Source organism: Alligator sinensis, unplaced genomic scaffold (assembly GCF_000455745.1).
Source record: "Alligator sinensis unplaced genomic scaffold, ASM45574v1 scaffold832_2, whole genome shotgun sequence".
NCBI lineage: Eukaryota > Metazoa > Chordata > Crocodylia > Alligatoridae > Alligator > Alligator sinensis.
Genome location: NW_005842745.1, coordinates 79,557 through 105,047, shown reverse-complemented (window position 1 = coordinate 105,047; position 25,491 = coordinate 79,557). Strand labels below are relative to the sequence as shown.

Below are 25,491 nucleotides of genomic sequence, written 5' to 3'. Positions count from 1 at the left end.
CAATTCACCCACCCTTTAGCACCAGCTGGAGAGCTCCAAAAATGAGTTTCCTCCATTGCCCTTCCTCCCCTCCCATTCTGAAAATGGCAAGCACTGGCAGAGAACCTAGCCATTGGTACCTGGCTGCAGGCTCCCAGCCCACAGCTAGATTCCCCTCCCCCCTGGTACCAGAAGTGAATTTGTTTGGTCTGGGGTAATGTTGTAACTCAAAATACTTTGCAAAAATCGTTCTAAGTTACATCTGGAAGATGCACTTCTGCACTTAGAGCAACCTTCAGAGTTTACCTTCCTTTTCCTCAACCACGGGGAAAAAGTGGACGAGTTATGGTCACTGCATGCTAGTTGAGGTTTCAATTACATAGGAATGGTTTACTGGTTTAGAGCTACTCTGCATTAATGAAGGACAGCAAAATAGCTGACATGGAAGTCAGGATGAGCACCACTAACCCTAAAATAATCCAACTAGCATTCTAGGCCAGGGGTGGCCAATCTATGGCATGTGTGCCACAGGTGGATCAGGTAGCATCTCTGTAGCATGTGGTAGATTGGGAAGGGAACAGGGAGCACAGCTAAAGATAGGGGATGAAGCAGAAAGAAGAGCATTAGATCAGGCAGGAGAAAGGGATCAGAATGGCACTTGAGGGCACAGGGCTGAATTTGTGACACTTACGAAACAGGTTGGTTTCTACTGCTCTAGGCCTTTTAGTATCAGAAGCATACTTTAAAGAGGCATTAGAATAAGCAGCACAAGCCTCCAGAACTGGGAATCAATGGATCTTCTTCCTCCAAGCCTGATCCTAAGAGGAAGCAAATTGCTTCAACTGCCAATGAAGTCTCTGGGCCTGTATCCCAACAGGTTGTCAAATACCTCCATTTCCCATTCATTTAAGGAGGAACTGTAAGTGTTCAGCAGCCCTCAAATTTAGTTCAGTGAGAACCAATGGTGCTCAGCACCTCACAAGATCCTATATGCCTTAATTTAATGATATGTAAAGACATCTTCCCAACAGAGGAGCTGCCACACACAGCCATTTGACACTTGAGTTCTTTGCAGGTCAATATCTATGCCAATACAACATAATCCTTACAACAGCCTGCATAGTTACCACCAAGAAATACATTAGACCAGTGGGGGCCAGCCTTTTTGTCAAATGTGCTACAAATTAGCCTTGCACCCTCCTCCAGTGCCTCTCTCATCCCTTCCCCCCCCCACCCCACCCCCCCGCTTGTCTGATCTGCTATTTTGCTTTTTGCTCTATCTGCCACTATGCTGCCTATCCCCTCCCCAGTCTGCTGCATCTCACACACAAAGGGTGGCCTGTGCTATTGCTGACATGTATGTTGCAGGTTGGCCACCCCTGAGACATGCATGCCCCACGTAGCACAGGCAGTCCCGTCCCTGTCCGCCTCCCACATACACATCATTTATACAGAGGTATGAAAAAGATCATTGTAAATAGAAAACCTAAACCTTTTATCACTTCTGACTTTTCTAATTGTAATGACTTTTACGTTTTAACAAGTGTTTTTAATTAATTTAAATCTTTCATCATTATTATTCCAATGAGTTAATGCTCTCATTTTTATATTAGAGGGCAGACAAAAACCAGTAGCAATTAACTTCAAAATGTTTCAGTCTCCTTTCTTTGTCTTACAGTGCCACACACAAAGTAAAAAGCCAGACTGTAGGTCACTGTGCCATCTGTAAATCACTTCATAATCATATTGTCATAGCTACCCAGGACAATATAATGCAGGCAATTTACTAAGAAGATGTTATTAAACTGTTTTATTACTACATGTGATGCGTTCTTGTGACTTGGGTCTAGAAAAATCGATGACTAGATTTTAGGAAGCTGCTACAATGACTGTAGAGGAAGAAGATATATTTTAGGACATGCATGGGCAAGGAGAATTAGATTTTTTTAAGTTGTTTGAACTGAACAGTGACAAGCAAAAACTTGAACATGATTTTTTTTAAAGACACAGTTCAGGAAAATATTCAAGGATTTTTTCCCCTGGTCCTTTAGAATTATGTTACGTGTGGGATTCATGGCAACTGACTAATGTTGTATCAGGGAGATGTTTTCCCTATCCAATGGACAATCTGTGACTTCGCACTTTTCCCTTTGCCTTCCTCTGGAGCAGCTCTGTACATATAAAAGGATATGATAATTGATATCCCAGTTAAAATTTTTACCTGGATTTAATGTGCTGGACCTCTGCATAGGAAAAATTCCATCAGAAAGGAAAATATTCTTCATTCCTGGTGGCTAGGACCTCAGGCACTGATGAACTTTTTCCCTTTCAGGCTGTCTTCTCTTTCCTTTGGAGCTTCTTCTATATTTTTCTGAATTTCAGTCTATCTTTCTCTCTCAGGAGACTAGAGGAAATTTGCCCCTGGCTCATTACTTCACTAGTATGCAAAATCTTAAATTTTATTCTGAAAATACACTAACATGAACAATATATTTTTTGGCCTTGGTACTTCAAAACTGAAGCACAGGAACAGGAGCAAAGGGAAGGCCATAGGGCTTAAACACAGAGGAACACGTGGCAGGGAGATGCATGGTAGGGGATAGGCAGAAGCGAGGGCAGGCAAGAGAGGGGAACAAGGGTCTCAGAGAGCAAAAGGCAGGGGTCTGGCCCCTCGCCCCTGTCACTACTTTCCCCACCACAGCAGTAGGGGAGACAAATTTAAGATGACCTTCCATTAACTGGACTCTATATATGGAAAATTATAACAAATTTATAAATTTTTTATGCATAGAGTCTAATAATTGGAGGAGATAATCTTAACTTTGATGTCATCTTGGATTTCAGTATATATGGTATCCATTCGGGAACCAGCACTGTGAAATAAAATAACTGGTGCGCCAAGTCACTACTTCCATTGCAGAGCAGCTTTTTTAGGTTTAAGTCAAAGCTTCTAATACCTGCTAAAATACTAAACTGACCACAGGAGTAAATTTCCATACCTGTTGAGGTCCACTTTGTGATAGAGATCCAATGCTTTACCAAAATATTTCTTTTGAGAATTAAGAGGCTCTATTGCGGCTGCGCAGGTTCCATGTTTCTGCCATTCATGCTTCCTATGGGGGAAAAACCCACACAACAGAGTTTTTAGAAAACAGAATTCATACATATACACACACACACTCACATGGACAAAATTACCTACATTTTAGCATTATGTGAACTGATTACATTCACAGAGGAAGTAAGAGAAAAATCATCATTGACAAAACAATGCAGGTGCCACCTGGCATGGGCAGATCTAGGACTTTGAAAGCGGCAGTGCAGGTGGTATGGTACATTATCACATATAACATGGTACATATTTTTCTCCAGTTAAAGAGATACTAGAAGCTTTATTAATATGCCAGAGGCCTATCACTATTGTATTCAGTTTAATATCAAAGTAAAAAAATATATAATTTTATGGGAATGTCCACTCATTTTCTAGATTATATACTAAATTAAAAAACAACAACACAACAAAAACTAGGCAAAAAATGATCAACATAGTCAAAAGATATTGTTGTATTAGTCCTGTGATCAGTACAGAAAACATACTTCTCTTATTCAAATTTGCAAAACAAAATCTAGTCTTCTTGAGCATCTTGACAGTGCCTCCAATACTTCAGTGACAACCATTGCTATACCTGAGTTAATATCACTATATCCCAGTTATGGTTTTCAGCTGGAGGTAAAAATAGGCTGTGAAACAGTTGAGAAATATTACCAGGAGTGGCCCTTAGTGGCACAGCAGATGGATGAATAAAGCTTCACAATAGCTACAAATACATACTGACACTGATGCACTTCGTGGGAGTTTATACACTTGCTTTGGGAGTGGGGCAGAGGGAGTGCTTTAATTAGAGTGGGGCGTGGGGACTGGGGAAGGGTGGCTCCCACCACTGTGTGCACTCCTGGGCAAGCATGGGGGAAAGAGGGAGGGGGAAAAGGGGTGCCCCCTAAATCTATGCATGGGGTGAGGGTGGGCTACCACTGTGGGCTTTGCCCTGGGTGCTCAACTTTGTTGCTATGGCACTGACTAAGGCTAATTGAATGAGTTTTAGTTAAAGCAACCCTGCCACTATTCTGCAGCATGGGGACGCTAATACATGAGACACTGGAGTCTGCTGGAGCACAGCAATTACCACGCTCCAGCAGACACGATTAAGTGAGTCTGCTCCAATGCGCTGCAATTACAGAGGTGTCAGAGCAGCCTTACTGCCCATGTATAGGTGCCCAGAGAGACCAGATTCATAGGAGAAGGGCAGTTCACAAAGCATGGGGGTGGCTACACTTTTTTGAAGGGAAAAGCCAAAAGAAAGACAAAACTACAGTACTGGTTTTGCTATCAAGAGTAAGACTGTTACTCAGATGCTGGAATGTCTAATTGGCATCAATGAGCATTTCATGACCTTTCACCTTCAACTGACAAACAGATAACATGCAGCAGTCATCAGTGCATACGCCCCGACCCTGGATGACAAAACAAAAGAAGAAATCTATTCTAAACTCAACCAAGCCCTATCATCTGTGCCCAAAGAAAATAAGATAATTCCGAGTGATTTCAATGTTAGAGTGAGCAGAGACCGAGCTATGGAAAGGAACACAGACAGGAAGGGGTGGAGGATATTCAAATAGAATTCTTCTCCTGAGCAAGTGTATGGAACAAACTCCTTATTCTGCTAAAAGAAACAAATGAGACACATCATGGTTCTCCCACCCCCTCCCTCCCAGCTTCAAACAACGGCACTCAATGGACTACGTCACAGCATGTGCCTGGGATCATTGTCCATATCACCAGAGCTATGACAAGCACAGGTGACTGCTGGAAAGATTATTGTTTGATACATTCCCTCATGTCCATTCATATTGCCCCAAAATTTTGTAAAACAAAAGAAGAAAGCAAGGAAGAGACTCAATATCAGTGCTTGGAAGACCCTGCTAAAAATCAATCATCTCCATCCACACCTCAGTGAGAAACTCTCCAACCTCTTTAATGACCTTGACACCACTTATCAGTGGGAGAGCCTCAAGAAAGGCATCCACGAGGCATGCAAAGAATCTCTAGGCTTCTCCACAAAGAAACATAAGGACTGGTTTGATGAGAACAACAGGAAAATTCAAGCTCTCATTGACAGAAAAGGAGAGCCTTCAATGCTTAACAGAAAGATATCAACTGTAAACACAAGCTTACTGCCACATTATAGCCAAGACCCAGAGGAAGATTCAAGAGCCAAAAGAACAAGGGGTGGGAGAACAAAGAAAGAAACATTTAAATGTTTACCAATAGCCATGATGTGCAGAGTTCCTTCAGTGCAGTCAAACCTATTTATGGGTCAAGTACATAGGGAATGGTTCTCTACGGTCCAAGGGTGGAACAACATTCTTTAAAATCAGCTCCACCTACAATGCACAATAGAAGGAACACTTTCAAGAGCTCCTGAACTGATTCTAACATCAGAGACAATATCATCAAAGCCATTCCACAACACCCCATTGGCTCCCAAACTGGCTCCCAGAATAGGTTTTATAATCTCAACTCAGCAATGGGCACTGCTCTAGAGGTGGCCAAAAGAAGAGATTCAAGGACACCTTGAAGGCCAGTCTGAAGAAAAGCAATATAAACATCAATATCTGAGAGACTCGAGCACTGCATCATCCCCAATGGCACCATGAAGTATGACAAGACATTGATTACTTTAAGCATACCCGCCTCACTATGGAGGCAGATAGATGCAAGAGCCTGACATCACCAGGATCTATTCCTTCCTCCCAGATCTAATTTGCCACATTTGCAGTTGAACAGGTGGATCCTGGACTGGCCTCCCTCAGTCACCTATGAACTTACCAATCACTTTCCTATTTACTAAAAAACCATCATTCTCAAATCAAGGGACCAACCACTGCCGCTGATGATGCACATTAAAATTATATTTGGTGAAATAAGTTATGTTCAGAAGTTAAAACTAAGAATTTGCCTAAAAGTGTTAGCACTTTAAACTTTTTTTAATATATGAGTTTTAGTGATGTCTTCTAAGCCAATACTATGTAGATTATAGTTGACCCTAAACTGATTAATGGTAAATTAGTGTAAAAGAAGGAGAGACAAAGGAAATGAGCAGGGAAGAAAATGTCTTAGGCAAGAAGGGTTCAGAAGGCAAGATAAAGAGATTAAGAGAAGTTGGCTCAGGGTCACTTGAAGTCACTTAGTAGCTTTATACCAGTTAGATATGGTTTAGGGCAGATGCAGTTTATGCCAGTTTTCAATAGCCTATATCTCTGCTTGATAACAAGCACGGTACATTCAGTAACCACATTAGAGAGAGTTCATATTAATACTAAAGATGAAATAATGTAGTTGACACATTTCTGTATTTTCTAGCCCTTTATAGCAAGGTTTTGAAGTTAAGCCAGGTAATAAAGTATAAAAAAAATCCAGGGTTACTTAAGAATCCTTGCCTTTCAGCCTTAAATTAGTTCTTGATGAACTGGCTATGTGCAATATGAACCATGATGAATGCTTCTTTGAAATTTAGTTTTTAAATCTACCAGTAAGTAAGAATTCCATTTTCCCCTGATAGACTGCCCACTGATTAGAAGCTTTTAAGACTTTAGAATACAGTAAATTTAATATTAATCTCTTTGCATTTAATATTAAAAATTCTGTTATTAATGAACATTTGATAATTTGGTTTTATATGCCTTACCTATACTCACTTATTTGCATTCAATATTAAAATTGCTATTAAATGTATTTAAACAAGGGGCCTTATTGCATGGTAATTTTGGGCAGCACCTGGATTGTCCACATGTTAACACCAGAAACTAGTTTTAAGCACTCGTTAAGCAGCTCAAAGCTACACCATTCCAGGGCAAAATCATCTCTAATCCATGTTACCCAGCTTGTGTTACACTAAAGCTGTGGTGGGCAAAGTACAGCCAGTGGGCTCGCCAAGGGACTTTATCCAGCTTGGGGTGTGTCCTTCGGCCTCACCTGATCCAGGCACAGGGGACAGCCCAGGCTGTAGCACGTGTGGCCAGTGCCACTGCCCGCTTGCACACAGCCAGGCTGGGGCAGCACTGCAGCCAGATTCACCTCCCCAAAGCAGGCAGGATGTACTCAGTAAAGCGGATTTGATGGGGCCGGGGATGGGCAGGGATTGGCATCTGGGAGCAGGACAGGAAGCTGGGGCCAGGGCCAGGACTGTAGGGCAGACAGCACAGCACGGTGCTGGGAGCAGATTATGGCTCTGCTCTGGGCCCCAGCCCCATGCTTTCACTACCCCACAATCCCAGCCATGACCCGATGCAGTCCCAGAAGCTGCTCCCTGCCCACCTGCAGCCCCATTACATCCACCCAGCTGAGCACGCTCCGCCTGTAAAAATCCCAGGCTGATCTCCATGGACCCCCCCCCACCTGCTTGCCCACTCCCGTAATCTACCACTTAAAGAATTTTGGTGAGTTGTTGTGAGCGGGGGAAGGCGGAGGGGGGGAAAACAGGATGGGGACGCTGACCTGGCCTGCGACAGCACACCAAAACTCCTTAAGTGGCCCTCCATCTGTCCTGTTTGGAAATATGAGACATCCGGGATACTGCCCCCCTCCTCCCCATCCCCCCCAAATCAGGGGCACGCTGCAGGAAGAGGTAGAGGCACAGTGGCATGCTGCAGGCAAAACAGCTGTGGTGATTGCCCAGCTGGCTGTCTAGGGCACTGCACTCCTTCCCTGCACCCAGGACATTCATTTTAATCTATGCCCTGCACTTGGGACCAACACCTGAAATCTGGGACTGACCCAGGAAAAATGGAACAGTTGGTTATCCAACCTTATTGTAAATACCCCACCTGCCCCCTCTCCCCCAATGGCCCAGATCGGGCCCACTGCCCACCTTCTCCAGCACCTCACATCTCCACTCACTGTCCTCCCTCCCTCTCCCCATCTCCTGCTTACTTGTGGCTACCCACGTGGTCTGTCCCAGGGCAGCAGGCAGGGAAGGGTTAACTTGCCAGTCTGGCCACTACCACCACTCCTGCTGCTTGCAGGTTTACCTTTCCCTGCCTGCTCCCCTGGGACAGAAAGTGCAGGGCAGCCACAAGTGAGAGGGGATGGGGAGGGAGCCCTGGGGGTAGAGAGAAGCTCAGAATGGTGGTGGTGGGAAGGAGGGATTCTTACGTTTTAGGCCACCAGGTTCCCGGTGGCCTGAAGTGTGCCTATGTCAAACTCAAACTAGTACTAACACCAAATCAACATTTGTGTAGCTCACAGTGTGAGGCATAACAAGGCCCCAATTCTTTCAAGCACCTAATTTGATGGGACAGGTTCCCCAAGCCTTCCTTGATTCCCAGAATACCTCTGTGGGGTCAATAATTAGCAGGCCTAGATCAAGAGAGATTTCAAAAGCAATGAAGATTTCCAGAACCGTGTATCTACTGTATTATTAAGTCCATCACTATCATAGAAAGGAATGCAAGAAATCCAGTATCCCCAAGCTGGATAGTACTTTTATGACTAAAATATTCAAAGAGATTGGAGATTCAGTCATAGCTTGAAGCACTGAGTTCTAACACATTAATCAAAAGGATGAAAGTGTTGAGAATCTTTCACAAGGAAATCTTTTCCAAGCTTTTGTGAGTCATTAGTGTTAAAACAGATGTCAGCACAACACAAAATACAAAAAGCTTCTAACAGCTGATCAAAGCCTACTTCCTCTCTCAGTTGCCCTACTTTTTGTCCTTTGGCACTTGCATTGCTTCTATGTATCACAAAGCAGCAGAGGAGAGGGAAAGCACTTTTTTTTTCCTTTTGCAAGTTGAATACAAGTATAAGACAAGTTCCTTGTACTAAGCAGAAATAAACTATCATCACAAACCTCTTTCCTTTCACAGGAAGAGGGTTTTTTGTTTCATTTTTCAAAAAAGCCTTGATGAAGAACAGTGGGTGCTAGAGGAAGCAGAAGTTTAAATTACATAGACATGTTTATCATTCAAATAAAATGCTTAGCTGACTACTTCTGCTACTAGGGAGAGGTACAGTAATTTGACTGGCATGCACAAATCCTAGGGGTGAAATCCTGGGCGCTGCTGACAGCCTTATAATGTAGCAAAACTGGCACAACTGGTGTGGTTCAACTACAGAGGAAGGAAGGAGGAAAAATGTCCAGCACACCTACTGCCTAGGAAATAACCTGCTCGGCAGCATGGAAGCGGAAAGGGATCTCAGAGCCTTAGTGGACTCCAAGATGAACATGAGTCGTCAGTGTGATGAAGTCATCAGCAAAGCATCAGCAGATGCATGACAAACAGAGCCAAGGAGGTGATACTTCCCCACTATTGGGCGCTGGTCAGACCACAGTTGGAATACTGCGTCCAGTTTTGGGCACCGCACTTCAAGAGGGATGTGGATAACCTGGAGAGGGTCCAGAGAAGGGCCACTTGTACGGTTAAGGGCTTGCAGGCCAAACCCTGTGAGGAGAGACTAAGGCACCTGGACCTCTTCAGCCTCCGCAAGAGAAGGTTGAGAGGCGACCTTGTAGCTGCCTATAAATTTACCATTGGGGCCACGAAGCTCTACTCTTTGACGCTCCAGGTTTCTATGCTGACTTGTAGCCCAGGCAGGGGGTTATTACAGAAATAGTATTTTTACCTTTGGTAGCTGCTGAATTCCAAAAATTCTTCCCCAAGTGAACATCCTCTGACCTCCTTATTCATTCGGTCTTCAGGACCAGGTTAGGGTCTTCAAGAGGAGGTTGGATATGCATCTAGCTGGGGTCATCTAGACCCAGCCCTCTTTCCTGCCTACGCAGGGGGTTGGACTCGATGATCTATTGAGGTCCCTTTCGGCTCTAACATCTATGAAGGCATGATACAAGGATCTTTCATTTCCTTCAGCACAGCACAGGAACTTTATTCTGCACTGCTCTACTGGGAAGAAGCACTGAGGTACAGGAATGTGTGGCAGACTGAGCTGGAGACATGTAAGATTTGTTGGGAGATGTGCACAGATCCACTGGCTCCAAAACAAGCATATTGTTGGGCTCAGAATGAAAGAGCTGCAAACACTCCCATCTACAGCATTTTATAGAGATTGGCAGCACTGGCAGAGAATTAGATGCAGACCAGTTGCTGTAAGCTAGGTCTTAGGATTGTTCCTTACATACAAGTTGAACCTGGAGGCTCATACATTTGGGCCAAACTTGCTTTTCATGAAATTTCCCCTAAAGCAGGCGCCAGCTGCCTTTAAAGAGCAAAGGGGCTGAATTAAGGCAGCTGGGTCCTAGGGCAGGCTGCTGATTGCAACCCTGACACTCCCACTGCTGCTCCAAGCTACCTTCTGCTGCTCCAGTCCAAGTATGGTTGTCACTCTCATGACCCATGACTGCGACCACTGCTGGTGCCACCTATAGTAGTAATGGTTAACTCCCTTACTAAAGAGTGATGTCATCCACAGGAAGTGGTCCGTGGAACTATTTTGGGTCAGGGGTTAGTTGTTACAATGAAGGCTTAATGAAAACAGTCTTCCTGCTTCTTCCAAAAACCCAGAGTAATACATGGTGTCACAAGTGGTGAATCCTGCCACCAACAGGAAATCAAACAGGTGATTTCCAACTGATAGATCCGACTCTAGGAGCAGCTGAATCCAGGGCAGAGCAGGGCCAAGCACCTCTACCTGCAGCAGAGCCCAGCACAGCACTGAGGCTGGCTACAGAGACCATGCAGGCACTCAAAGCTGCACCATCAGAACAGTTTGATTTCCAATCCCCTGGAACATGGCCTCAATGGATCAATCATTTTAATCGCTTCAGGGAAGTGTCAGGCCTGGACAAACAGCTGGAAGCTTACTAAGTGAGTACTCTTACCTACTCTATGGGAGATCAGGTGGATGAAATTCTGCTGTCACTGCCTCTTACAGATGCTGGGAAAAAGCAATACGTTGCAGTGATAGAAGCATTAACTGATCATTTTCTGGGCAAGAGAAATTCGATTCATGAATGAGCTAGATTCAACATCAGTAAACAGGAGCCTTCAGAACCTGTGGACAGATTCATCACATCTTTGTATACAATGGCTGAATCCTGCCAATATGGGGAGCTTAAGGAAGAGCTAATTAGGGACTGCTGAGCTGTGGGGCTTCATGATAGAGCTCTCACAAAGATTACAGTTGGACCCTGATTTACCGCTCCAGAAGGCTATCACACAGGCTCGCCAATCAGAACTAGTTAAACAGCAACAATGAGAAATCCAGAAGGACTCTCAGTCCTGTCAGGCATTAGTTAATATGGAGGCAACACACACTGTAAAGAACTACAAACAAATACAAGTAGATCTGACAGGCACAACAAATACAGGAAGTGGCCTCTCCAGTGCCCACAGCAGCAAACAAGCGGTAAAGGAGGCCAATGCCACAGGTGTGGACAAACTCCAGGACTAAGTCATGCTCAGTGTCCTGCTATGGAAGAGATATGTTGGCGATGCAAAAAGAAAGGTTGCTATATTTCTGTTTGTCACTCTACCACTGGAGTCTGTCACAGAACAGGATGCAAAGAATTGCACGGTACTTTTAGATGAAGTTACAGAGTCTTCATCAGATCCAGGAGTCTGGATGACAGAAACTGAGCTCAACGGACAGCCAATAACATTTAAAATAGACACAGGAGCAGCAGTTTCAGCTATTACTACAGCTCACATAGGGATGGGATTCTCCTTACTCCTGGGGACCAGGAGACACTACCCTCAAAGTACTGGGATCCTTTAATGCAAAGATGACACTGAAGCAGAGATGTATAGACCAGGAAGTTTATGTGATTGGTAATCTTGCTGTGCCTTTAGGTGGATTTCCCGCTATACAGGCACTGCAACTTGTCCATCAACTAGATGAAATAGCAGACCAGAAATCCTTGGAGCAGTACTACAGAACCAAATACCCATCGATTTTTCTGGTCTAGGAAAAATGTCAGGTGAATATCAGATATGCCTAAAAAGCTGATGCCAGTCCATATGCATTAACTACTCCAAGACGGGTACCACTGCCACCAATGGACAAAGCTAAAGAAGAGCTAACACGCATGGAGGAAATGGGAGTAATTGCAAAAACTGAAGAACCTACTCACTGGTATGCTGGGATGGTGGTTGTGCCAAAACCCAATGGTAGGATTAGGATATGAGTTGACCTCACACAGCTAAACAAGTATGTGTGCAGAGAAAGACATATTCTTAAGGACCGCCAGAGATGGAACTATGACACCTGGCATGGTTCAAGACATGTACCTGCTCTTTCCTCCCAGCAGGAAGTCTGGATCCCATAGCCAGGGGTCCAAGGTACTGTCCAGGCTAGGGCAGAGGATACCCTTTGTTCATACTGGGTGGAGACACCTAGTGGTCTTCTCCATAGGAATCGAGAACAAAATCCCACCCGTTTACCTGTTGTCTGGACACATCTCAGTTTCACCAAAGAGATTAGACCTGTGAATTAGTCAGGTCTAAACAAATAGACTTACCAATAGTTTTGCTTTGTTTAGGTTCATTTTGTCACTAAGTGTGTATCAAGTTATCCCCTGAGAAAGGGGAATGTAGTAGTAAGGGTTAACTCTATTCCTAAAGAGTGGTGTCATCCACAGGAAGCAGTCAGTTGACCATTTTGGGTCAGGGGTAAGTTGTTACAATAAAGGCTTAAAGAGAACAGAGTCTTCCTGCTTCCAAAAACCCAGAATAACACACCACCCTTCATTGCCAATTCCCATTGCCACTGGCTGGCAGAAGCAATGGATTTGGTGGAAAGAGAAGTGGTGGCTGCAGCACAGGGGCATGAGAGAGAGAGAGAGAGAGAGAGAGAGAATAGGGAGGCCTGAGAGCTGCAGGGAGCCTATGGAAAAAACGAGCATAGCAGCAAACAGAGATGTATAGGGAGAGCAAACATAGGGGCGCCCAATCATCATCAATGCTAGTGCCCCATTGCCTGCCCCTACTTAATACCACTGAGCCATGGATGCCAGCTCCTGCTCTAAAGGATTACGTCAAACCTGAAAACAATTTTCAACTAAAAGTGTCCCTGAAAATAACAGGTCCCCTTTTCCTACACTAGATCTGAGATTCTTAAGCAAAAGGTTTCAGAGTTCCTGCGTTAATTGCATTTCTGATCCTCTTTTTGTCTCTACTAAACCACTTTGGCCTCAGGTCTCTACCACCTGCAATCTGCTCTCTTTAGAATGGGATCTTGAAGCCTTCTCCAGTTTAGAGCATTCACTTTAGTACAGTATATCCAATTCCAATGCCTACAGTTATTCTCCAAGATGAAAACAGACTTAAAATCATAGAGATGAAAGGGAGACCAAGAGTCATCTAGTCCAAGCCCCTGCATGAACAAAAGCTGCTCTCTCTCTCTCTTAACCATCCTTGTTACATGCTTATCCAGCCTCTTCTCAGAAACTGCAATTGAAGAGTCTACAGCTTCCCTGAGTAGCCTATCCAACTGTTCTGCTGCTTTTAGATTAAGCACCCCCACTTCGCAAATTAAATCCAAGTCTTCTTTGCCACAGTTTAAATCCATGCTTCATGCTCTGCCACCTGCAGCAAAGGGGAAAAGTTGTTTTTCTACTCCTTTAAGAAAGCCTTTCCAACACTTGAAAACTACTATTAGATTTCCCCATCATCTCTTTTTTTCTAGTTCTCTTAACCTTTCCTTTCATGGCTTGTATTCCAACCCCTTTATCATCTTTGTTTCTCATTTCTGAATTCTCTCCAGTTTCTCTACATCCTTCCCAAAACACAGTGAGCTGGATACAATATTCCAGTTAAGATCTAACCAGAACTGAGTAGTGATACTATTGTCTCATGCATTTTACATACTGATAATGATAGCCCCAAATTGCATTGGCTTTCTTTTTCTTTTCTTTATTTTGACACCACTTTACATTGCTCGCTCAAGTAGCTAGTGATCCACCAAAACCCCAAATCACCAATGCTGCTGCCTTACTAGTTACCTCCCATTCTGAATTTGTGCGTTTGTTTTTTCTTCCAGTTGTCTCAACTCACACATCTTTGTTCAGTTTCATTTTGGCAGCTATAGCCCAGTTCTCAAGACCCTTTTGAGTTCTAACCTTGGCTTCTAAAGGAATTATAACCCCAACTAGTTTTGTGCCACCTGCAAACTTGATCAGGAGGCTGTCTACCCCTGCATCCAAGTCATTAATAAAGAAGTCAAACAGCACCAGACAGTGGAGTTCCACTTGAGACCTCTTATTATTCCAACACTGATCCATTTATACCTCTTTGCTTGCTGTCGTTCAGCCAACTATGTATCAACCTAGCAACAATTCTATCTAGCCACAATTTCTTCAGTTAACTTAGAAGAATGTCATGTGGGACTATATCAAAAGCCTTACTGAAGTCCGAGTATATTATTATGTCCACTGCACTCCCTTGATCCACTGAACTGGTTACACTGTCAAAAAGATAAAGTGCTTTGGAAATTATATGCTGATGATGATTATTGTAAGGGCAAACTGTAAATGCCCTTTCTCCTCCAGGCATTTACAATTTGATTGTTTTATCATTCGCTGCAGTAACTTCCCAAGTACTAAAATCAGAGGCTGCTTGCGCACATTATGGGGGTTTACTTCAGTTTAATTCTCCCTAAACCGAAGCGGTAGTTTTTCAAAACCCTGCTTGAATTTAGGGAGAATCAAACCGAAGTAAACTGTCATGGCATGTACACAAGGATCAGGCTCGATCCCCCTCCCCTGCCTCCCCGGCAGTGGCGGTGGCGTGGGGAGGTGCCAGCGGGCCGAGCAGCCCCTGAGCTGCAGCGGGGGCAGTGCTTCCCTACCCAGTGGCAGCAGCGCCCCCCAGGAGGCACCCAGCCTGAATGGTCCCAGGGGGCACTGCAGCCATAAAGGGGAGCACACACCCCTCACCCCCGCAGAGGGAAGCACCAGGTCCCCACACAGCTCAGGCAGGCAGGCAGGCTTCAGAGAGAGAAAAAAATCAGGCTCACCGGTTTTTGGTTTGTTTTTTTTCCCCAGTGGAGCTTGCCTGCGCCAGCTGTCGCTGGGCTGCCTGCACAGCTCCTGAGCTGCACAGGGCCCAGTGCTTCCCTCAGTGGCTCTTGTACTTTGTTAGGTAGCAAACTAATACACCTCGGAGGTGTTTAAGTCATTTAATGTGCAATATGCCCCTGACAGTGTAAACAGCAATGCCATTAAAGTGGTGCAAAAGGGCATTTAATCCACTTTAAAAGCCAATTTTGTGGCGTGTACAAAGGCCCAGAGCAACCAGTTTATATTCTCTGAGGTCCTCCGCTCATAAAACAAGTCCTATTTGTTCAGAACAAAAAGTATTTTAGATAAAAAAAAAAACCTTAATAATAATACAAATTTCATATGCATGCCCTGCTTGCCAGGTGGCCAAGTATCTTCCATATGAAGACCAGGTCCTCTCCGAGTCAGTTTCATACTTGGCCATTCTTGGATCAAGTGCCTCCATCTCTCTCTCTCTCTCTCTCTCTCTCCCTGCTCCCTTATCTCCCCCTTCCCCGCAGTGTTAAGGTTGTCATTTTATACAGTTTCAAGTCCTTTTATCTTGTTAGTCCATATGAGTCAAGTCAAACCAGTCTATGCTCTATCCCCAGGAATGGAGACGGAGTGTGAAACTTAAACAAAAATAATAATTGCTACATGCATCATTGCAAGTCTCCTTTGCTGTATTAATTACACTCTCCCCCTCCAGTATCTTTCCATCCTGCAGGAACCATTTCTGATCTTACCCACTAAGCCAGGAACACAATCATGAGTAAACGCATAAAAATGTATATGCATAAATACTGATTCAGTCTTTGAGTGTTCTATAGCATTTGTCATATCAGGAGTTTTAAAATCTAATTCTTTGTTACTATGCTTACTCTTCATATAAATTATTTCATTTCTTTTAGCTTGCAACAACAAAGATCAATTTAGTCAGCTTTACATTTTTCATACTGCAGTTCTGGGTTTATAACCTGAAGAAAAACTTCTGTAGGAAACATGTATTGAATAAACTAGAATAAAAAATGTGGAAGGTCTTTGCTAAAAGCTTGCATTTACAGAACCTACAATTAGGAGCAATTGTGTGCCCTTAGCAATTCTTGTTATGGTATTGCAAAAAATAGTTTCCACTCATATATATAGCTATATTCCCAGGATTTTTCAATTTTGGCACACCTGCTATCGGACATCCTACGACTCAGAAATGCTGAATCGGAATCACCAGCATATCTTGATTTTCTCACTTCAGGCTTCTCTACACACACCATCTGAAATGCTCCTGTTCCTAAGAGTCCAGGGGTCAGAGTACAGAATGTGCCAGTTCTGTGACTCTGTAGGCGTCAGGCTCATTTTGAAAGAAAAAGGAAAGGACCAAAAGGACACACACAGTCTACCCCCCCGCCTTTGCTCCCAGAAACTGCCTAGTCCCATAAATGGTATTAACCCACGGGTGCCCAACCTTTTCACCCCACAGGTTAGATGGGCAATGCTAAGTCTTCCTGAAGACTGGATCCAGCTAGGGAGAAGCTATCAGAACACTGAATAAGTCAACTGACTTTTTGGACTGAAGTTTTAGACAGGGAGTCACAGGTACACTCTGTCACTTTTTCACGTTTGTATGAGGAACTGTGATGCAAGGTAAATTCCCACCCTCAAGAAATCCAAAGTATTCACATAGGCTTTATACATGTAGCTCATCTTGCTTGAAGAGTTACTACATTAACAATGAAGCAAGATAGAAAAGGGCTTTTTTATCATCTTTACCTCTGAGTGAGAAGAGAGGAGATAAGGAAACCATGGTAACCATTTTAATCTACTTCAAGTACTAAAGACCTTGCAGAACACCATTCATAATATTACATCTATCCTGTAAACAATACCAGGTCTCACACTGTAGTCCTCCTTTCCAAAACAGTCCTCCATTTCACTATGACCTATACCCTCGGTTCCCAGATGTACAACCTTACATTTAGCTTCTTTAACATCCACAATGCTTCTATTAAACCAGCTTACTGCAAGAGCCAGATTCATTTGTGAAACTGAGCAGGTCTCATTATTTACTGTTCCAGCAAACTGTACTTCACTTATAGCTTTACCAGATCATTAATGAAGATATTAAATAACACCTCACCAAGGACAGATCCCTCTGAAACTCAACTAGAAGACTATTAAATAATGATTCCTCGCACAGAATTTCTTGCAGAGATCTATTAGTTAAACAATGTTTAAATTGATCCCATATGGATTTTTTTCGCTGCAATGATTGCTTGCTTTTTTTCTTTCCAAAATCAGGCTTTTGGATAGAACTAAATAAAACACCCTTAAGGAAGTCTAGATGTCCGCAAGTGGTTTTATCAACCAAAACTGAGGTCTTAAAAATATATATTAGTTTGATAAGACCTGAACTCTGCATTTCTCACCCCCAAACTACACGCCTTTACATGAGGGCAACCCTTTCCTTTCCTTCCCTCATAAGACGTGTGCCAAAAACGTTTAAAACTGTGCAAGAATGTTAAATAGAGATGCAAAAGGTTCACGCATAACATGATATGCAACACACTTGTTGGGTTCAGATTACCAGAGTATGACTGTAGTGACTGAGGGCACCTATACATGTGCAGAGAGGCTGCTCCAACACACTGAAATTACAACACATTGGAGGAGACTCAATTAATCAAGTCTGCTGGAGCATGGTAATTACTGCGCTCCAGCAGATGCCAGCGTCATATATATCAGCGTCCCCGGGCTGAAAAATGGTGATAGGAGCACTTTAACTAAAGCTGGTTTGACAACCTTTAGTTAAAGTGTCCCCACCACCATTTTTCAGTGCAGGGACACTAATACACGTGATGGTCTGGGCACTTTAATTAGAGGCTCTCAAAGTCGCTCTAATTAAAGCATTCCCCCCACCCCATCTTCCAGAGCACATCTATAAATGCCCTGAGTATCCATACTGGCATAAGTCAGTCTTTTAGAGGAGTGAGGCCTGAGATGATGTTTTAATACAATTATTAATATTAACACATATGAATGTGAACATCGATACTATGGATGACTAAGGTTTTTAAAAGGTATTTTGTAGAGCTCCAGCTGATATCCAGTGGCTTATACCAGAGGCTTCTCCATACAATAGTTATTTAGTATGGTTCTTATTAAAGATATATCCAAGATGCTTTCCCATTTGGTTTGAACTTACCAGAAACGGGTGCTATTTAGAGATGAATGAAGTATATCAGGCCAGTATTGTTTCATGTCTGGTAGAAGATCCTAGAAATAATAATAAAAATATACACCTTAAAAAGATTACTTCTCAAATCACAGCCCATCTACCTTTTTACTTCTTGGTAGAGATGTGCCAGACAACCACAAAAACATGCTGTTAAGAGGCTGAAAGATTCTGTGCCTAGCCTTCTGCCCCAGTAGTTTGGCCTGATGCAGTATGACACTTATGTTCACTCTTCTTTACTTAGAGACTTGAAATTCTCACCTCTCCTCATAAGACATTTGACTTTGACTAGCGAAGAGATTCTTCTGTCCTTTGACTTGAAAGATCGTACGGAAGTAGGGCTGGAAGGGACCTCATGAAGTCATTTAGCCCAGCCCCCTGCTCAAGGCATGATCATCTAAACTGATGATGTTAAACTATACCAGACCTAAAACAGACCCCTGGGAAACCCGACTTGATACTCTTTCTAACTAGATATTGAGCGATTGATGAATACTCATTGAGCACAATAATCCAACCAATTATATATCTACCTTACAATACTTTCATCTAGTTTGTATTTCATTAGCTTAGCAGGAGACTAGTGTGAGATAGTGTCAAGGTTTGACAAAGTCAAGTTATATCACATCCACTGCTCTCCCCTCATCCACAGAGCCTGTCACTTTATCAAAAAAGGAAATCAATCTGATTAGGCATACACCACAGATCTCTCTCTTCAGCCATCCTTAATTTGCATCCTTTGCACCCATACTTGTAGATACACCTCACAACTGCGAAAGGGCAGGCAACAGACCCAACAGCTTTTTCTCCACTTCAGGGTTCCCGCAAAGAAAATGGCTTTGAAAGGATGAAACTTAATAGGAATACTGCTAATTGAAGCTACTGGGAAAAATGCAACTGCAGGTGGCCAGTATCCTCTTATTCTCTGAGCCCTAGGCCTCTCAACTGAAGTACTCATCACATCGTCTTCAGAGGGTGGAAGCACCTCAAAGCCTCTGCTCTTCCAGTTTTTGCTGGAAAAAGCCAGGATACAAATCAAGCCAGTGAGAACACCAGTGTGATCCGGGTGGTGGTGGATGGGCAGGGGTTGTTGATCTTCACCAGCACAGCAGACTTCAAATAATGGATCTTAGACTAGGAATTTGAACAGATGTTAGAATAGGAATTCTAAAAATAATGTCCAGCTCAGATGACAGACTATATCAAAAGTGATATTTTATGAGCATCTCAAAAGGTAATTGCATCCAACTCCACTCAATATTCACATTTTAATTTAAATACCTCAATCTCATTCACATTGAAGTGCCATGTTCTGTTACAGTCTTCTCCTTTATCTGGCCTAGGAAAGAAATTAATGAAAATAAATTAAAAAAAACCCTACTATAAAACAGTGGGTGGAAAAAGTCATGTCACAAGATATTTCATAGTTACAAGATGATAGCATGGAAATCTAACTATAAAAATGCAATAAACCAATGTCACTTTCCACAAAATTTTAATGAACAGAAATGAGCTAGTATTCATTACAAATTTATTTTGAGTCAAATTTTATCAGCCCAGGGGTCCTGTGTTAGCCTTTTACCTGACTAAAGGTGCTTATACATGTGACAGGGGTTTCATCCTTAGGGTTGCATTCTATGATCTCTAAATTGAAGCAATGAGTTTTTTTATTGAAACCTCACTGTTTCAGTTTCCATTACTGTATATATGTGATTATCCTGCTGGCTGCAGGAGCCTGCTGAAGGCAGAAGTGGAGAGGGGCCCGATCCTTTTTTTTTTTTCTTTTGGCGAAGCTCTCCCATGGCTAGGAGGCCATTAATCTTTCAGCTCACCCTCTGGTCATGGGAGAGAGAGACAGGCTCTGCTGGAAGGATTAGCCCACTTGCCATTTCTACCGTCACCACCTTCAGCAGGCTCCTACAGCTGGTAGGACATCTGGGGCTACCCGGGAATGGGCCGGCTTGCCCCTGGGGTGGTGCGGAAAGGAGGCAGGAAGGCAGCTGGGTTGGCTGGTGCCCAGAGAAGGCAGCAGGGATGGTGCACAGGGCACTGAAAGCCCAAGTGGGCTTCTAGTGGGTCAGGTCCTGCTCCAGCTTGGAGGTGCCTGATCCAATGCTTCCCCTAGCCCGCCTAGGCTTCCAGTGCCTTTTGCACCATCCCCCTCACTTTCTCCAGCTACCAGCACACCTAATTTGGCCTAGAGCAGCACAGGGAGGCAGTTGGGTGTGCTGGTGGCTGGAGAAGGCAGTGGGGAAGGTGCACAGGGTGGTGAAAGCCCAGGCGGGCTCAGGGAATCAATGGATCAGACACCTCCAAGCTGGGCTGCACCTGGCCAACTAGCAGTCTGCCCAGGCTTCCAGCACCCCATGAACTGTCCCTACGGCCTTCTCTGTCCTCCAGCAAACCCAGTCACCCGCCTGCTGCCTTCCTGCGCTGCCCCAGGGTCAAGCTAGCCTGGTCCCAGGTGGCCCCAGGCATCCTGCTGACTGCAGGAACCTACTGAAGGCAGAAGTGGCGAGGGGCCTGGTCCTTTTTTTCACCGTGGAGCCTGCCTACTTCTCCCACAGCTGGGGGTGAGACAACTAATGCCTGCAATGTGCCAAATTACATTGGTGCAAACTCAACTACATTGGGATGTAGTTTAGCTTGCAAGGATGCAAACTCATTTAAAACCCACAAAACTTAGGTACATGTAACGTGTGATGATACCACTAAGCCACACAAAGGGAATTTTTTGTCACATGTACATCGAGACATTGTCAAGTGTACAAGCACCCTTAAGCCCTGAAAAAAGAACATATGGCATGAGAAGGAAATAAAGCATTAGGGATGGCTTTGGCAGGGCTAAAGGCAGAGTAGATTTGTACCTTATAAACTAACTAAATAAGAGATGCAAAAGCATTTATAAGTAGTGGCTTGTTTCATCAGATGTGTATCACTAGTCAAATCCATTTCACCCTAACCAAGTCACTTGGCATGAGAGTAAGATTGGGAAATGGTAAGCAAACATCTTTGAGTTCTACCTGTAATGCTGTTCACAGTTTTTACATAATTTCCCAACCTCTTGTATTGTTTCTTCCAATCTCTTATCTTTATGGAGTATTTCATGCCTCTACTGTTCACGCACAGTATAATCAGTTGTTTCCTTTCAGAGATGTTTTCCCCGAGTTTCTATGAATTTTTGTACCATGTTTAGAGTCAAGATCATAGTCAGTTTTGAGACATTAACAAATGCTGTGCACCCAAAACAGCAAGGAAGCTTAACTTCCTCAGTAAGTTTGGAGAGAGATATATAAAGAGCTTATCCTGCAGTGACCTGCAGGGATCCTGGTTTTCTTTGATAACAAAAAAAAAAAAAATCCCCAATTTTCAGGTTAAAAAGAGTAACCCAAAATCCACGTTTTTCCGTGATTAAAATGAAATGTCACTAATTGATAGAGATGTATAGTGGCATTTCATTTTGATTATGGAAAAATGTAGATTTTGGGTTACCTTTTTTTAAGGCTTTGGTAATTTTCTGTAGTCCAAAGCCTTCAAAGCTCAGGGTGAGTTTGCATGACTGACAGTCTTGTCAGAGAACACCGTTCAATGACTGTTTTTTTTATTGCACTCGCTTTTTACATTACAACTGCACTTAGAATTTGGCGTTTCCATGGGCGAGATGGAAAAGAGAAAACACTTTAAATTAGTCTGAACTATTTTATAAACCATAGCTTATTAAAAATCCTACTGAAAGCATTTATATAAAGCTACAATTAGAGTCAGCACTTTGGGGAGAGACACAAGAAACCTTGGTATTGCAATATATATGTTATTGGGCAAATCTGCAGTGGAAGTAGAAATGAAACTTCAGGGCAGCTGTACTGCATACAAAGCTGATGACATTTTTAGCTGGATTCTTAGTTCTATTTGAGAGCCTTTTACAGTTGACTGAATCAATATAATTGCTGAGTGTCTTTGTGGAACATATTAGAATGATCATTCTGAAAGTGCTGGCTAGAATCAAATCACTAACCCTTCTAAAACTTCCTCATCCCCACTGGACAGTTTTCAGAAGGGTCATTTGACTCACCCAGAGCTATTAAGGAAACCAATGCCAGACCTGGGATTTATATTCACTCCAGCTTCCAGTCTCATGCTCTAGTCACTGGACCACGGGGTAGCCTTCTGCCCTACTGAGGTCAGAGTTTTGCAACTGACTTCAGTAAGACCAGGGTTTTGTTGCTCCATGTCTCTTTAAAACTTAAAATCCTTTAGCATGGAAACATTATCATGATGGTTATTTACAGGAATGTAGACTGCATTTACATGGGTACAAATCAACTGACTTTGGGCCTAAGAGACTGATTCTTCTTTCACTACTCTTGCATGGAGTTACTTCTGATTCACCCATCCAAGCACGACCAGTTCTTAACCATGAAGTCAATTAAACTGTACCCACTGACATCAGCATGAAATTTAGTCCAACATGACATTCTTATCCAGTTTGAAAGAAAAAAGGTAGCTGTTTTAAGTGTTTACCATAATCCATGGATTGTCCAGAACTGTGGGGGATCATCACAATCATTCATATTCATCTGAGGAAAACAAAAATCCAAAATATTTGCCAGATATATTTAGCTAGAAATCAAATGAGTTAATTGGATGTCACGCCAAGGGGTAAACAAAAACATTCTGAATACACAGCACAAATGTATTTAGGAGGAAAGGCCAGATTCTCAGGTGGTATAAATCAGGGTAGCTCTGTTCAGTTAAAATCAAGTCACAAATATTTACATCTGATGAGAATCTAGCCTGCAGTTTCCAGTAGTTTCCCATTTAGGCGATCAGCAGACCTTTCCCATGAGATAAGAGTTGCCAAAATAAGAGAGAACTTAATTCTGTGAGATGCCATCAGCACTGTTAGCTAATCCAACAACAGTTCGTATGTGTCAATGGGCAATGCCAGTATTGTGTTACAAAAGAAAGAGGTAGAATCATATGCTGAAGACTGCAGTACCATATAGGCTGGCTAATCCAAGTTGACATTCAGTCTATACTTCCTATAATGTTTAACAGAGAGAACCACACCAACATTCATAACCCAAATAATTATCTGTCCAAAATACTAGTCACTAATAAGTGGACAGTGCAACAGATGAAGAAACGCTCCATGAGCTCAGTTAATATTTTGGATGCCAATCTTGCAAACCCTTCTTGAAAGAAGTAGTTCCATTTATTTCAGTTAACTGTGTATGGCATGTTTTAGGACTATGGCTTGTTTTAACCCTCTCCAAAATGGTAGTTCAAACCCTTAATCATAGAAGGAAAACAATGTTCTATGCATACATATTGACTGTAGAATAGATTACATGCTCCTGGTCACGAACCAAATTTGGTGCTCGCACACCAAAATGTTCTTTTTGTACTTTCCCTATGATGCTGGACAGACGAACATCAAATAGCTTAATGCAAAAAAAAAAAAAAAAAAAAAAAAAGTTTGTTTTTTTTTTTTTTTTTAAACACATCTAAACCTCACTTTCTTTTTAATCTCCATGTTCCACTGCCTGCTTTAATTACGGTGCGATGCACTTTGTCAAACTGCTGTTCAGATACTGCAGAAGAGCAGAAAAAGATGAGGAACCTAAATTAATTGTCTAGGCTACCCTAGCTGTATGGTGTGCATAAAAGCTGGAAGTGGTATGAATCTCTTCTGTTTTCTGCCACTTTGCTCCCTTTCTGCTCTTACCATCTACATAGTCCAGTGAACAAAAAACAATTAAACCCAGTGTCAGTTTATGCCCGACAGGAATTTAGCTAAACACTGTAAAGACAAACAATATTGTTCCTGAAAGACAAGACTTGCAAAATCAAAAACCCTTCAGATGGCTATGCCAAAAAACAGTCAGTTATAACTAATGAGGAAATTGCATCTTCCCTTGAGTTACAGTTAACTAGCTCAGGGTATTTCTGCACTGAACAGTTAACTCCGGGGTGGGCAATTATTTGAGCCCATGGGCCACACAGGGAGTTTTGGTTCAGTCCCCCACCCCACTCCCGCAACAGCTCACCAACACTTCTAAGTGGTTCTGCTCCCCTGGCAGCCAGGATGTGGCCATGGGCAGGCGGGGAGCAGCATCCAGGAGCAAGATGGGCAGATGGGGCCGGGGAGACCCTGGGATCTTGGGATGGTGATAGCATGGGGCCAGGGCCCAGGGCAGAGGCACAATCCATTGCACACATGTCCCTGCAATGGATGCTGGTTCCATGGGCAGGGGCATGGAGGGAGCAGACAGCAGCTCTGCCCTGGACCCACAGTTACTGTCCCATGATCCTAGGGTCTCCATGGAGTCTGCCTGGGACCAAGTGGGCAGGGTGCATGACCAGGTGGATGGGATGGGGCCACAAGTGGACAGGGAGCAGCCCCTGGGGCCAGGTCCTGAAGCACGGGGTGGTGACAGGATGGGGCTGGGAAACAGCTGCAATCCGCTCCCCACCCACCCTTGACCTCGGAACCCATGCACACGTATCAGAAACTTGATCTACCTTGCAGTATTATCAACCATATTTTGCCATCTTCAAATTACTAGTGATGTTGCACAATGTTGTTTTCCAAAATTAATTTCAAATCAGCACTATCAAGGTAGTCAAACACACATTTAGCAAAGCGGATCACTGTCAGATTCACTATTCACTGAATCTTGATCAATGAGGAACAAATTCACCTTCATGACATACACGGGCAGTTCCTGTTGACAAGAAAACGGGGTGCAAATGTGTGTCGCGAGGCAGACACTGGCTTAAAATGTAGTTTGTAGATAGCTAAATATAAGGAGGATCTGGCTTGCCTATTTTTAAAACTGTTTATCAATAAGATCATACAGCTCAGATTCAATTTGGTCTAAAATAACTTCATTCCTACCATATCAATGAAAATGAAATGCCAGTACAAGCCACTGAAGGATCCTTACAGTACCGTTACTCTTGAAAGGCAGAATACTCTATTGTTAAAACACCACTCTAGGACTAAGTCTACTACAGACACAGGAATGTCTTAGTTTCTCTCATCCTCAGTCCTGTCTGTAAAATGCAGGATATAATATTACCCTGTCTCAGGGACACACTTGTTGCTTTACAGACGTGAAAAAACTCATAGCTCTAATTTAAACTCAGAGCACCCCTGCACCAAGCCCAACACATGCCCATAAGAAGCATCACGTTAGTTTGACCTGGCTCACCGAACGTCTCTGTAGA

General features: G+C 43.2%; 1 protein-coding gene across 4 annotated transcripts in view; it reads right to left on the bottom strand.

Moving 5' to 3' along the window:
• The window catches only part of RNASET2 (ribonuclease T2), a 44,512-nt gene that overhangs the window by 6,135 nt on the left and 12,886 nt on the right, over positions 1-25,491 (bottom strand). For all 4 annotated transcript variants that reach the window (XM_025216509.1, XM_006034526.3, XM_025216510.1 and 1 more), the window contains 4 exons: positions 22,780-22,835; positions 19,540-19,597; positions 18,229-18,299; positions 2,979-3,092 (listed from right to left, as the gene is read on the bottom strand). In XM_025216509.1, the coding sequence (XP_025072294.1) occupies positions 2,979-3,092; positions 18,229-18,299; positions 19,540-19,597; positions 22,780-22,835 (299 nt within the window). The remainder of the gene's footprint in view (positions 1-2,978; positions 3,093-18,228; positions 18,300-19,539; positions 19,598-22,779; positions 22,836-25,491) is intronic.